Here is a 15,633-nt window from a genome sequence, read left to right on the forward strand (position 1 = left end):
CTTCCTTCTCGATAACTGCATGCTGCTATGTGTTTGAGCTGACCAGTTTTACTGCCCCACTCTCTTATCCTTTCTCCTCCCCATAATTTTCTGAAGCCCAACCGCTCTCAACATTCCAGGGCTCTTGAAGGGAAATAAGCATGGTTAGTGCTGGTTAGCAATATTAGTTTCCTTATTTTTAATTTGCAAACTAAAATTTCCTATATACCAGGATAGTCCCCTGAGCGTGCAAAAACTCCTAGATTGTCTGTGGACAACCCCATTTCACCAGCTTTCTCATAGGAATGGGACTGTAAACTTCAGTACTGGGAGCGATTAAACTGAAATTTTCACCAGCTTTCTCATAGGAATGGGACACTTCAGTACTGGGAGCGATTAAACTGAAGTTTGTGTCCAGAATGTACAAGACGTGAAAACTAAGGAAGTTGCAGTTTTCATTTTATTATTTCCCACTCACTTTCCACTTTACCAGGGGTCATTTCATAGAAAAAGAGGTGCAGGAGCTAATTAGCATAACTTATTAGCATAACTTATTTGCATATGTCACACCCCCTGAAATCACCAGAAGTGTGTCAAAAGGCAACACCCACCACTCAGGCTCCACTGGACTGTTTCGTTTTGCTAGCTATTGGGGGGGGGACGTGCATATCTGTCCTCACAAAGGAGGGAGAGCTTGTACCTGAACAAAACTTGGTCTTAAAGGTGCCACTGGACTGTTTTGGATTGCTAGCTATGGTGGAGGGGGAATGTGCAGATCTGCCCTCACAGAGGAGGGAGAGCTTGTACCTGAAGGCGGGCGGGGGGGCTCTGCAATTTACCTGGCTGCTTCTTGCTCCTCGTGGCCCAACTGAGGGCTGCTGGGAGCAGGGGGTGGGGCTTGTTGCATGTGCCCGCCCCCTGAGCTCCTTACTGCCAGAGCGCCACTCCTGTGCGCTCCCACAGGAAATGCCCCCTGCACTTTATAGTAGTAATCTTAATCCATTGGAGCAGGAACACCTCTTTGCATTAACAGCATACCTAACTGCTTTAATGGAGGAGAAACTCAGCAAATGCATCTGTTACTGTTCAGAGCTACTTCCTCCATTGACACAAATGGAACAGTCCACATGCATTTAGAACTTGCCTTTAAACAATGGATGCAAAATTTAACGGAACCTGATTGCACCCGCGTCCTGTAAAGCATTAACCTACTCCAATAGAAAGGTGTATTCTAAAGCCAAACTAACTTTGTTTTCTTCTCAGGTAAAAATAGAGTTGCCCACACAGCTTCATGAAAAGCACCATTTGTTGTTTACCTTCTACCATGTCAGTTGTGATAATTCAAGTAAAGGAACGACCAAGAAGAAAGACATTGTGGAAACTCAAGGCATGACCGAGTATCTTTTAGTGTGTTTTGTTTGTTTTAATACTTACTTTGTAGGCTATTGAAAAATTCCAGTACTAATTTGTCAGTATTCTGATGTTTGATTTTTCATACAATTGTGTAAAAACTGGATCCTAAATCATATTTACTTCTCCCAGTGGAATTTACTTGCTAGTAAATATGCTACCCGTTCAGCTCTTTCAAAAAGAAATTACAATCTTGCTCTTTTAAAATTAATATTATATGGTTTGTTTTTCTGGGTAATAGGTTTTTAAATGTTAATATTTTAGAAGAAATATTACTTTTAGAAGAAATATTACATCAAAGCTTCACCAAGGTCGTTTTGTGTTAAGATATGATATATACTTGAAATGTGTGCATTTAAAAACAAAATATGTTTTTCTTTTGCTTTTGTTTTTGTAGTTGGGTATGCCTGGCTTCAGTTGTTGAAAGATGGAAGAGTAGTGACAAATGAGCAACATATTCCAGTATCTGCTAATCTTCCATCTGGATATCTCAACAATCAAGAACCTGGCATGAGCAAAGTAAAAGAACTTGATTTTTTTAAAAAATATTGTTTGTAATTTAGCAGGGCAGAATTACAAAGGTAACTCTTAAGAAAGCTTAAGACAGTGTAGACAAGTGTTTATTTGCTTTCGTGTCCAGAATGTACAAGACGTGATTAGACTGTCCTATTAAGTTTGTGTAACCCCCAAATTTATAAAGGCCATTTAGGATTTTGTATTTCATTAATGGTGAAATCTTTTCTTTAGACAGAAATAAAAACGGCAGTAATTCATTTTGGAAGATCTTTTGCTCCTCACACCATGAAACATGCATACTTTCAGGGCATATTCTTAACTCATTACTGGAAAAACTGTCTTTAGAGTTAAGATTAATTTTTTTGGCATAGTTAATATTAGCATGAAACAGCAAACTTGAGTTTTAATAATGTTTGAAGTATTTTGACACTTGTCGTGGGTTTTTGTTGTGAGGAGTTGTATAACAACACTAATCATGGAGAAATAATCAAGAATTTCTGAAATTGTATGTTCAGTTTTACTTTGTAAGGATTTTATACTGTTTGGCATCTTGCTCAGTTTTCTAGCGAGTTAAAAGCCAGATAGTCATTTAAGATTATATTTTATTTTACAACTTTTAAAATAGCATTTCTTTTTAAATGGCTATAAATATTTTTGTCCTTTGTCTAAATTAATGGTGCTTAATTTAATAAAGCAGCCCAGCATGTCTTTTGTATGTCATACAAATATGTACAGCAGCTTATTTTTCTTTTTTCCCCTGTCTACGTAGCATTCTGGCCCTGAAATTAAATGGGTAGATGGAGGCAAACCACTGTTAAAGGTTTCAACTCATCTGGTTTCTACAGTATACACACAGGTAGATTACTCCATGACTGTGTGTTCCAGATTTATTGATATAATTGTGTCAAAATGGTTGGGTATAATTTTTGTAGGTTTAAAAATCTACAAATAAAAATCTGCGATGCCTGCTTAAAGCTTGTATAAATGTGCCCCCTTCAGGTAAAAGTGTGGATTGCATGCAATGTAGCATGTTCAGAATCTACCATTAAACTGTGCATAGTGTTTGCCGATGTCCAGTGGCAGCTGAGGATTTATCAAATGGTCTGTTAGAAATACTGCAAAACAGTATTTTGCAGTATACATGCCCCAGTATGTCAGCCCCTTTCCTTAAGAGGGGAGCTGCTAGCAAGTAATGGAAGGGAAGGAACAGAAGAGTGGAACATTCATTCTGCAGGTCCTGAATTTCCTTATAGCAGCAGCTGTTGCCAGGGCTCCCTTCTTAGTGAGTAGGAAACATGAGAGTCAAACAAGGAGATCAGAAATAATTGCCCATTGCTAGGGGCCGTATTCTGCATTTTGGTGATGGACCACGGTTAGACCAGTAAAGGTAAAGCTGGCAATGGTGACGGAGTCTGATGAGGTCTTAGAGCAGTCAGATTCAGATCACGTGTTAACTGTCTTTACCTGTGCTTCCATTTCTTTTGTTAGGACCAGCACTTAAACAATTTCTTCCAGTATTGTCAAAAAACTGACTCTGGAGCTCAGGCCTTAGGAGCTGACCTTGTGAAATACCTTAAGGTATGAAACGACAATATATAGTGTTGCAATGTGGTGGAAGCAGATCAGTGGCAGTCCGGGCTACCAACTGTTAATTAAAATATTTTGTGGTCAACTGTATTTATATTCAGCTTGACTGACTTAAAGCTGTGTTCCCCTGTGGTGGGATAACTTGGTTGCCTCTGTTATTCAGCTAAGTAGTAAGGATGCTTTTTACCATAATTTGGGGAATGTTACTTATTTAAAATATGCAGTGTGATTCCAATTTTAGTTTCTCTTTTATTCTAGAGTCTTCATGCTATGGAGGGCCATGTGATGATAGCTTTTCTGCCTACTATTTTAAACCAATTGTTTAGAGTCCTTACAAGAGCTACTCAGGAAGAAGTTGCAGTGAATGTAACTAGGTAAACAATTAGATTCAAGAGTCTCAGTAAATACATGCTTTTGGCTTTAAGTTGCTGATGGTGTTTTATTCCTTGACCCTGCATCTACTCTGATTGCAATCCTAGATGGGTGCCCATGTTAGTCTGTAGTAGCAATTAAAGCATAAATCAAGTGGTAGTTTTAGAGACTAACATAATTTATTCCAGTATAAACTGTGGAGTCTCAGGTCACTTTATCAGATGCATGGCGTGTACATCCATAAAGCCAATAAATTTATGTGCACAACAGAAAAATGGTGTGGGGGCAGTGGGTTGTTATGAGAGAAAGGCTGGTTTGAAACAAGAAAAGTGTCATTAGTACACTTGTAATGGGTAAGAGCTGCTACCAACTGTTGTTATACAGAGTAGGATTAACATAATATCTAATGCAAAATAAGCAAATACAACAGAAAATTATAGAAGTATAGCTGAACATATTAACGTCTGTAATAGGTGGGATATGCAAGACAGAAGCATCTATAGTGAGCGAGGAACTCCAGTTTCTTGTTAAAGGGAAGAGTTTGTTAATGAATTCTAATTCAACAATTTGCATTGGATTCTACCTTTGATGTTCTTTTGTAGGGGAACAGTGGCTTATACAACAGCATCAGAATGCCCTGGAATACTAAAACATTTGCCTGCTGGTTTCCGAATGTTGCCATTTTTAATGTCAAATTGGAATACTTTCTTATGATCAAGAAATCACAAGATATATTCTCATTTCATTTAGGGTCATCATCCATGTAGTTGCCCAGTGCCATGAAGAAGGCCTGGATAGCTATTTGAGATCCTATGTTAAGGTAAAATATACTTGGTATCAAAGGTAGCAACATTAAAACGAACCTAATAATCATATTTACATTGCATAAAGCTAACTCAATTTTTCTCTTCTGAAGTATGCTTACAAAGCAGAGCCTTACATTGCTTCAGAATATAAAACTGTGCATGAAGAACTTGCCAAATCCATGACTACAATCTTGAAACCATCTGCTGACTTCCTTACAAGCAATAAACTGCTCAAGGTATCTATTCTTTGTGATAAGACTGCCCCTTCTGTTGCCATCTTCTGCCAGTGAACTTTTTTTTTGTTTCATCTGGTATTCCCTCCTTCCTGCCCTATGTTTTAACTGTAGTTTTTATGTTTTTGTATGTGTGTTTTAGTTTTGGTTTTAACTTTTTAAATAATATGTTTTAGTTTGGTTTTAATGGTTATTGAGATGTGTTTGTATTATATTTTTTAATCTGTTAGCCGCCTTGTTCAGCTGAAAGACATGGCATAAATTTTGTAAATAGGACTGTTGTTCTAAACCAGAACTTTTTAAAAAATGAGTAAACTAACTTATTAATAATAAAATATAACTGTATAACAATTACAAGAAAAACAGTTGTATAATACAGGTTGGTGTGTAGGTGAGATATATTTAAACATGTATCATTTAAATAACTTTTGTTTTTGTTTTTAATAGTACTCCTGGTTTTTCTTTGAAATTCTGATCAAATCAATGGCTCAGCACCTGATAGAAAATAGTAAAGTAAAGGTATGTAAATAATTTTTTTAAAAGGTTTAATAAGCCATGGGGGTATTTCATTGGCCCCATTTTTTACTTTTACAAGACACTAGGAAGATGTAGAGTGCAATATGAAAAAGTGATAGAAAAGGAAACTATCACTGTGAATAATTCTAGAGGGACGGCCTCCTCCCATATTGTCTAGCCCTTCTGTTAAGATCCTTAAGCTCTGTTCTCTGTACTTCCCCCTGCAGAGGTGAGCAATGCTCCCTCTAAGCTGTGGAGTCTTGTGAGCAAAAATTCTATTTTGTGAACTACCGGCATTAAAGTTGTGAGCAAGCAGTTTGGCTGCTGCATGAATTAGTCTGCTCTGGAGCCCTCCTTCCTGAGCTAAGACAAAAATGTGTGAGCCAGAGGCTAAAACACTGTGAGCTAGCTCACACTAACTCAGCTTAGAGGGAACACTGGAGGTGAGGCATGCATGTGGTGACCAGAGAGGGCTTTTTCACTCATTACTTCTGGAATGCCTTCCCATATGAGGCTCACTGGGTGCCTACATTCAGTGCCTAGTATGTGGAGGCATACTGCCTCTGGACTTGGTGATTCCATTCAGCTAGCATAAGTGTTATACATTTTTATACCTGTCGTGCATGAATTTGTCTAATGTCCTTTTAAAGCCACTTAAACCTGTAGCAGCCATTAAATGGTGAAGCAATGAATTCTAAAATTACGAAGTACTTTCTTTTGTCTGTTTTGAAAATACTATCAAATTTATTTGGTGCCCCAAATAAATTTGGGTGATTCTGGTGTTCTGGGAGAAGGAGAAAAATTCTCTGTCTGTTTTCTCCACACCATGCATAATTTTATAAACCTCTAACGGACCTTGTCATTTTTTCCCCTTTAATTACGTAAGACATCCATCTACTTTTAAATCTCAAAACGTACTTTCTGTTCCAGACGTGGAAGACTCTCTCTTCAGTCTTTCCTCTTGGGACCTGATAAAATAAGATGGTTTAACTGTTTTGAATTACAATAATTAAATCTGAGACTGTTTCTGTCAAAGTACATCTTTACATCCATGCAATATAACAGTATTTGGGGAAATAAATCCAGTGTTTTTCCTGTCTTTTGAAAATGAGTTTTGTAGCACTTCAAAAACTTAACATTTCTTGAAGCATCGTCTTTCACGGGCTAGAGCCCTCTTCATCAGATGGTCTAGCCTGTGAAAGTTTGCACTTCAATAAATCTGTTGGTCTTTAACAACCAACAGGAAAGACTCTCTTGGATTTCCTGCAACAAACCAACACAGCTACCTGCTTGATTTTCAATAATACTAACACTAAAGACAGTTGAAAAGTTTTAACCGCAAACCCTCCAATACTTAATTTCGAGAAGCCTTTATTGGCATACGTATATACATACAATAGGAGATCAGATATAGATCAGAAAATACAAATCCATATAGGGTAAAATTGGAGCTACGGCACAGAAAAACAGCATGAAAGCAGAAAAACCTAATGGTTGCTTATCAGAACATATAGCCATAGCACTAAGAAGAAACCTTGCTACTATATTAGTTATTTCCATATCTTGTTTATCAAGCAAAAACAGAACCTTAAAATCGTCAGGAATCTCTGAGAATATAGGATACAGAAGATCCTGGCGGGGCACCAGATAAAAGGGACATTGAAGGAGAACGTGGGGGACAGTTTGAACACAGTCCTTCTTACAAGGACAGCACCTGCTGGAGTAGGGGATCCCCTGGAATCTGCCAGAGAGGAGAGCAGAAGGAAGAACATTAAATCTGGCCAGGGAGATGGCTCTGCACAAATTTGGAGCTATACGTTGATAAAGATATACAGCTGGAAGATTTGCATTTGAAACAATCCCTAAATTTAGGGGAGAACAGGTTCTGTTGGCCAAGCTATAAAGAGTTTGCAACTCTGAGCCCAATAAACTAGCTTTTATTTTTAAAAAAGCCTCAGGCTCAGAAAGCATGGATAGAGATCCTAAGGGTAAATTCAAGGAGCATATTTTGGCTTTGATGTCCAATACTTAATGCTCAGGCTACAGGCAGCACAAAACAGAAGCTAGGGAGGGGCGTACTCCTTGTGACAAGAGGTAAAGAGTAAGGATTTTTGCTTCCGTTAGTAGGCATTCAGTCTGCTATCTGAACAAATCCCTTCCTGTATTTCTTTACTCTGGGTACAGAGAGAGCCTGAGTAAGGTTTCTCCCATGCTATATTTTCTGGGCAAAATGGAGAGCTCTAACTGAACCAGTATTGAGACTTCTCACAATCCCTTTAGTTTGCTCCAAACTTGGTCACTTTACATATTAACAAGATGCTCAGACTTGAGAATCACAACTCTCTGTTCTGTTTCTAGTTACTACGAAATCAGAGGTTTCCTGCCTCTTATCATCATGCAGTAGAAACAGTTGTCAACATGCTGATGCCACACATTACTCAGAAATACAAAGATAATCCAGAAGCTTCAAAAAATGCAAACCACAGCCTTGCTGTCTTCGTAAAGGTGAATGCACTTCTTTATGGGCCTGATCCAAATAAAACTTCATATACTCAACAAAGCAATGTCTGAATCTGAAAGAGTTTCTCTTTAGCAGGTGCCCCCACAGAACCACCAAACAGCTTTTTATCCTCAGCAAACAGAACCACTTCATAGGTGATGTCTTGCATGTAGTCCAGAATCCATGAGTTGGACAGGCTTGAGTATGATAATGGGCAATTCTAAATGGACAGAAGATGAAACGCTGTTGTGTTAGAACTGTGTAGTTTGTATTATGTTTTATGTTTTATCAGGTATCATTGATTGGCCGTGCACTAAGCCTAAAAAGTGTAGCAATATGAAAAATTATAATTCGTTTTTTGCTTTAGCACATCCTAATTGGTGTTCAAATTTTTAAAACCTCATTTAGAATGTAGCTAACAATACATAAAGGAGCTGCGGTGGCTCAAGTGGTTAAGACGCTGAACTGCAGACTGTGGAAGGTCAGTAGTTCAGCAGTTCGAGACCTAAGTTGCCACATGACGGAGTGAGCTCCCATCTCTAGTTCCAGCTCCTGCCAACTTAGCAGTTCGAAAGGAAGAAATTGCAAGTAGATAAATAGGTACCACTTTGGTGGGAAGGTAACAGCGTTCCAAGCGCCTTGGTGTTTAGTCATGCCGGCCACATGACCATGGAAACGTCTTCGGACAGCGCTGGCTCTTCGGCTTTGAAACAGAGATGAGCACCGCAACCCTAGAGTCGGCCTCGACTGGCTTTCGAGCAAGGGAACCTTTACCTTTACCTAACAATACATAACTCAGATTTGGGCATCGTTAGTTCTTTTTCATTCTCAAGCACTCAGTGTTATGTATTATTAAGATGTTTGGTGTTTGACTTATGTATGATGACTGAGGCCAGTTCTAAGGATTTGATTCCCCTCAGTGTTAGGACACACTTGAGATAACTCAAACATACAAATGCTCTTCAGGTAGCAGAGATCAGTCCCTCTGGAGAAAACAGTGGACTCTGTCATTAAACCCTGCTGAGGTCGCCACAGGAAACTGACACTGTTTGCCCAAAGCCAGAGCACTCTCCCAGAGCCTCTTTCTAGATCTCGTTGTATTTATTTCCGCAACGGGCATTATTTCTAGTGGAAAACATAATTTACCAGACACTTTGCCTTTAAACCATTATTGATGTTCTTTTTCCTTTACAGAGATGCTTCACCTTTATGGACAGAGGATTTGTGTTCAAGCAGATTAATAACTATGTCAGCTTCTTTGCGCCAGGTGATCCAAAGGTACCATATTAAACAAATAGTTTATACTTGTGAAATGGTATGTTTGCATGGAGTTCTGATGTGGGTACATGGTAACTTTCTTTCTTGGTTATAATAAATAAGTTATCCATTTATGTCCAATAGCTACTACTTCTAAGGAAATCATTGGCCTTATCTTGGAAAGAAAGGAGATAAGACTGCACAAATTGTTATGCTGCTACTTGTCCTTGTACTATCAAAACATCTTGTGCAGAAATCTGTTGCAATAGTTGAAGTCACTAGATGAACTCTAGAATCCCTTTTCAGCTTTATTCATCTATGAAGAGGTTTCTAGGTCACTGCTTCTGACACAGCTCTGACATTGAAAATTGGCAATATTCAGAAAATGGTAGAAGAACATACAACAGACTGTCTGTTGCTGACCAAAAATATCACCTTTCTTTATCCAAGGAATGTTAAATGGGAGCTTCAGCACTGCGCTGCTAAATTAGAACATCCCAAAGTTTGAAACCGTTCTAACAAGACTCTGGGATTCCTCAGCTATTACAGACAATGCCCCCTCTAAGCTGTGGAGTCTTCTGAGCAAAAATTCTACTTTGTGAGCTACTGGCGTTAAAGTTGTGAGCGAGCGGTTTCACTACTGCATTCATTCGTTTGCTCTAGAGCCATCCTTCCTGAGCAAAGGCAAAAATGTGTGAGCCAGAGGCTAAAAAACTGTGAGCTAGCTCACCCTAACTCAGCTTAGAGGGAACACTGATTACAGGTTCCCCATTCAGCAAATCTACAAAAATTATATGCTCACCAATCAACGCTGTTGTAAATGATATTTTTCTCGATTACGTTTGATAATGTCTGCCTAGTGTGTCTGATGGAGTGAGCTCTAGCCCAGCAGTTCTCAGCTTTTTCAGTACGGTAAGCAAATCTACAAAAATTATATGCTCACCACTCAACGTCGTTGTAAATGGTATTTTTCTCGATTACATTTGATAATGTCTGCCTAGTGTGCTCTAGACAAACTGTGGCCTTGGTTCAGCATTCCATTTCCTGCAGTGGCTTAACCAGATGTTTAACATCACACAAAGGGTGCAGCTGCCCCCACTATGAAGCCCAAGCAAGTGGCATTCGGACATCCACAGCCTTTGCCTATGGAGATTAGATTCTAGCCTCTGATCACCCTCTCCTTTCTCCATTACTCTCTCCAGTTCCCCGTAAAATTCTAAGAAACTCACTCGTTAGGAGACAAGTTACTTGATCAACATGTATATGCAGTGAAGAAAAAATAATCAGCTAATGTATGACATGGAAAATACTGTTTCCAGGGTCAGATCTTGGGTTGGGAAACACTGCTCTAGCCGATGCATAGGATTAAAGCTGGTTAGCTTTTAAGGAGCTGGGATGGTGTAGTGTCGGGCTAGGAGATGGGAATTGCTGCTTGAATTCTTGTAGTGCTGTGAAAGTTTGCTGAGTGACCGTGGTCCTGTCCCAATTTCTCTGTCTAGCCTGCATTACAGGATTGTTGTGCAAATAAAGGGGAGGAGGGAAGGACTTTATTCCTGATTAGGGGAAAAATGTGATATGAATAAAAGTTTTTAAATAAATAAATGGGGTATGGATAAATGTTTGCTTTATAAATAAAAGTAAATGAGGTTGTTATTCTGTAATATTACACTGCTTATTAGATGTCTCATCCTATTGCTTGAATTATGTATAATCTGCCTTGACTCTCAGTGGGTGCTGTCAGACGCGCCGTTTGATCTGGTGTTGTGATGGTTCGGCAATGGATTTTTTTTATGTGCGATCACATAGTCAACATCTGCGCACCATCCGTCGCTTTCTGGCTCAACCCCCCTTTAAACCGGAGTATTTTGCTACCAGGTCCCCAAGTGGTGTTTTCCTGGTTCTCCGGTTCTAGCCGCACTTTTCTGACGTCTGATTGCTCCTGCAGTGTCGAGCCGCTTCCAGGTGCCTCAACCCCCTCCCCTCTGGAAAGCTGCCCAAGGCTTCCACTTTTCCCCCGCCATTTTTTTAATGCGTTGGCGGTGTGCAAATAGGCGGAGCTCCGCCACCTCGTTTAGAAAACCGACATTTAAACGGTCACTTGTTTTAGCATTTAGATGAGTTTGGGATCTCATGGAGGCCATTTTTGGGTCAAACATTTAAACGGAAGCCTTTTGTTGGAGGGGTTGGATTGATTCACTCTGGTGGTTCTGTGTATGCGCCATGATAGTTCCCTCCGTTCTACAGAGGGGCGCCTATGCGCATGTGCAAACTGGGGGGGGGATTAAAACCCTGCCAACGCACACTTCCGCGCGTCGGTAGTGTAGATGCCGGGGAGTGACGTGACTGTGCAGTGAGGCGGGATAAGGGAGGGAAGTGTGATCACGATTATCCAGATCAAATATAATCCGGTTAGAACCGGAGCAGTTTAACCCGCTCTCAGTACGCCGTCTGACCGCACCCAGTGAGAAATGTGCACTATAAATAACATAATAATAATGCCTCTCTTGAACTGCCTATGGCATTGCTAATGGGGCCTTTCTTAGACCTGGAATAATCAGTGATGCTTTTTTTAAAAAAAAATAAATCTGTTTTCTAGCTTTTAAAAAAAATATATTTCTATGTTAAATGTATTTTGCAGACCCTTTTTGAGTTCAAATTTGAATTTCTTCGGGTAGTGTGTAACCATGAGCACTATATTCCTTTGAATCTTCCAATGCCATTTGGAAAAGGCAGAATTCAGAGATATCAAGGTAAATCTGTATTTGAAATGTTAAATTGACATTGCTGGAACACTCAGATTGTTAAACTTCTAAATCGTATTTGATTTTTTAAAAAAAGAAATATGCTATTGCAGTTAAATGGAAGCTCATACCTCTTTTCCCCCTTGCACATTTCTTACTAGTAAAGGTAACAGTGTAATACCATGAAAAAATATGAAGGCAGGAAATTGAGTCACAGGAGAAAAAAAGAAACGTTGATAACTTCAAAGGTTGGATTAACTTTTCTCCCCCAACAATAAGACAGCTATGTACCACTTACTGGTTTTGTCCTGTTTTCCTTCCTTTCCCCAACAGTGGACTCCCACACTACTCCTTTAGGTAGGTGTGAGGTGTGCTGCTTGCTCCTGAACTGTTTTTCTAACAATAAAAGCAATGATGTGTGCAAAAATGAAGCATTTCTGTTCGTGGGTTATGGTATTCTGGTGTGTACAAAAACATAACCTATTTTAAGAGAAATGTATGACACGATCTAAGCTTTATTGAACTAAATGAAATTGCATGTGACATGTTACTGTAGGTTAATTGAAAATCATTTCAGAGCTCTCATATGTCTAGTGCTAGCCAGATAATGTAGGTGTATTCCCTAAAATGTAATAATGAAAACTGGGATCTGAAGAAATGCACAACTAGTTCTGTGTTCCCAAGGGTGCTTGAGTGTGGTTTTCTTGAACTGAGGCCCTCCATGCTGCATTTCAGGATGCTCTTAAAACTGTAAGAGTGTTTTGACATATGGCCTGATGATCAAAAGAAAACATTCAATAGTTCCTCCTGAATGTACCCAAGCCCTCTCTGGACCCCAGCCTTTTAATTATATTTATAATCTCACCCATCTACTAAGCCAGTTAGAACTGTACAGGTTATCTCTCTGTATCCCCACCCCAAGAGATACTGGCCTAAATTAGCCCATTAGCACACTCTCCCTACACATCTAGACAGAGATCAGTTCTGCTGTAGGACGAGCTCACAATATAAGCAAGTTTATACATGCTATTCCTTTCCTAATTTTTAGAATTCTTCTGTACTCTGCTGATCTGTGCAGCGTCTTACTAGCATTTAACAATGCATGGCGGGTTCATCAGACTCCGTGAAATGGGAAGTGATGAATTTCTCCTCTCCGAGGCTTCCCGATCCCAGTGGTATAGCTGTCACGGGACGGAACCTGCTGCTGTTTTAGTCATTTTGCTCCCCCCACCCCAATTTCAGTAAGCTCTGCTGATAGTGCACATGAAGCAGCAGCAGCAACATTAATTATAAAATACTCTTTTTTGAGCATTTTGCTGAAGAGTGCTGGATAGGTGATAATGGATATTTGCTTCCCCAGTCACAGTCGATGTTTTTAGAAGAAAAAAATCCTGATAATCTACGGGTTTGGTTAATCCAAATTCGTAAAATAAGATGTACATATATAAAGATCCAGGGCACTCAGGATTGAGTACTTCAGGGGTCTTCAAAAGATTTTGTACTCAGTACTTAGCTGCTGTCCTTAACTACAGAAGTGATTAGTAATGAGTGAGACACCCCCCCCCCTTGATGTGGTGTCTTCGAGCGTTATTTACATCTTACTAAGTACATTACTTAGTATACCTCCATGGCTAATGCTAAAATGTGTTGAAGTGTCATGGGGGCATTATTTCTTTAACTAATACCATGGCTCTTAACAAATACCTTAAAAATATTCTGTTAAAAGATGTATGAAATTGTTTGGAGGTTCTTAAAAGGCTGAGAAATGAGTCTGGGTCCCAGACTGTTATCCTTGCTGGGCTTTAATCCATGACTGGGAATACTTGAGTAACTGGGAGCCAGCATCAAAGCATGAAAAATTTTCCAGTCACAGAGCAGAGGTCCACTAGACAAGTAGCCAGCTCTTGGATGATGTGAGGTGACAGTAAAATGGAGGAACTTGCTACTCATTTTCATTCTAAAAAATGCTAAAAAATGTATTTCTTAAGTGTACCACTTATTTCTCTAAATTGCATGTTCCATTTTGTTAGCCTTTTGCTTGTAGTCATGCTTGATCTTAGTAGAACTTTCTGCTGTGGATGTATGGCTATTTGCAGTGTTCTTCAGACTGCATAAATACTGTTCATGTTAGCCCATACTGCATGGAAGGAGTTTGTTTGGGTGACAGCAAAACCATTGGCTGCTTTTTAGAAGCTTCTATCTTTCAAAAGTCATAAATTAATTAAAACTCATCATTAAAAGTCAGCATGTGTTCAGAGAGTAACTATAAATACAAAATTGCAGTGTTTATAGTTGAACTGATATATTTGTTTTTGTTTTGGGGCTGGTTTCTGTGAATCAGAGCTGTGAACAGACACATGTTTTAATTCAAACATAAATGAGAACACAGAATGTGCTGCAGCTTGTATTAATTAATGAGAAGTATTAAAATGATACCATTCCTCAACTCCTGTCTTTTGTGTTTGCTTCCAGACCTTCAGCTTGATTATTCCTTATCAGATGAATTCTGCAAGCATCACTTCTTAGTAGGACTCCTCCTCAGAGAGGTGGGAAATGCACTGCAAGAATTCAGAGATATCCGTCAAATTGCTATCAGTGTTCTGAAGAATTTAATGATCAAGCATTCTTTTGACGATAGATATGCTTCCAGGGTAAATATATATCTGCTTTTTTGTTTACTTTTTTCCAGCTGTCTTGCTTACGGCGTGTGTATTTTATATACAAGACAGATACTTGCAAAAGTCATCCAGTTCACTATTATTTATTCTGAGTGGCAATGGTTTTCCAGGCAGAAGGAGGTTTTTCCAAACACCAGCTGTAATTGAGAACCTTCCACTAGGGATGCCAGAGGCTGAAACTGGGATCTCTTTTAGTGCAAAATCATGTACTGGATCACTGAACCACAGCCCCTCTCCAAAGTTCAGTCTTAGAACTCCCTTGCTGAAGATGATTCCTGCTCATGGTGACAGTCCCACAATGTAATGACCCCTCCAGGTGTTACACATCTGGAATACAGCATTGCCTCTTGGAACAGTTAACGAAAGTTGAAGAGAAGGACCCGATTGATACACCCTAACCGCCATTCACCATTTCCCCTGCCTCCAGGACTGTAGCATATTGCTGCCACCTTGGACTTCCTCCCTCCACTTAGATAACCTAGGGGCCCAAATTCTCCTAATCCCCTCAATGGGGGGAGACTGCAGTGAATTCTTTGAAAGTCTGGGCCTTGGTATAGTGGTTTGGTATACTTGGAGTTAAATTTTTGATCGTCAGTGTGGGTAGGGAGCTCAGACACTGAATAATTTTAAATTTCAAATATGGAAAACTAAGCTAAAACTTTGACCAGAGCCTGGCACACAGTTCTGGAACAAGTATTCATTACCAGAACCAAAAAGCATGCCGTCCAGTATGACAGTGTATTTGCTTCCACAATTTCTAGTGGACTACAGTGTTTTGGAAAATGTCTCCATTTTTTTAAACCACAAGGCTATTGAAAATGTAGCTGGCCCACTCAAGTAGGGTTGCCAGGTCCCTTCCTTGCTCCGGCGGGGGGGATTTGGGGGGTGTTCCAGGGGTGGGGACACCCCCAAGCCATAGCTATCCCTCCCCCCCTCCTTCAGAGATTTAAAGGGCTTCAACTGATTAGTGGGCTATGTGCTCCCTGCTGATCAGCTGAAGCCCTTTGAATCTCTGCAGGAGGGGAGAGAGGGGGTGGT

At 39.7% G+C, this 15,633-nt stretch overlaps 1 protein-coding gene across 5 annotated transcripts in view; it reads left to right on the forward strand.

Annotated features, from left to right (window-relative positions):
• The window catches only part of DOCK9 (dedicator of cytokinesis 9), a 172,875-nt gene that overhangs the window by 105,923 nt on the left and 51,319 nt on the right, over positions 1-15,633 (forward strand). For all 5 annotated transcript variants that reach the window (XM_015415110.1, XM_015415112.1, XM_015415108.1 and 2 more), the window contains exons 20-31: positions 1,243-1,366; positions 1,787-1,908; positions 2,675-2,761; positions 3,394-3,483; positions 3,751-3,866; positions 4,615-4,684; positions 4,781-4,906; positions 5,351-5,422; positions 7,778-7,924; positions 9,114-9,197; positions 11,815-11,926; positions 14,390-14,568. In XM_015415110.1, the coding sequence (XP_015270596.1) occupies positions 1,243-1,366; positions 1,787-1,908; positions 2,675-2,761; positions 3,394-3,483; positions 3,751-3,866; positions 4,615-4,684; positions 4,781-4,906; positions 5,351-5,422; positions 7,778-7,924; positions 9,114-9,197; positions 11,815-11,926; positions 14,390-14,568 (1,329 nt within the window). The remainder of the gene's footprint in view (positions 1-1,242; positions 1,367-1,786; positions 1,909-2,674; positions 2,762-3,393; positions 3,484-3,750; positions 3,867-4,614; positions 4,685-4,780; positions 4,907-5,350; positions 5,423-7,777; positions 7,925-9,113; positions 9,198-11,814; positions 11,927-14,389; positions 14,569-15,633) is intronic.

Source organism: Gekko japonicus, unplaced genomic scaffold (genome assembly GCF_001447785.1).
Source record: "Gekko japonicus isolate JY-2015 unplaced genomic scaffold, Gekko_japonicus_V1.1 scaffold52, whole genome shotgun sequence".
Taxonomy (NCBI): Eukaryota; Metazoa; Chordata; class Lepidosauria; order Squamata; family Gekkonidae; genus Gekko; species Gekko japonicus.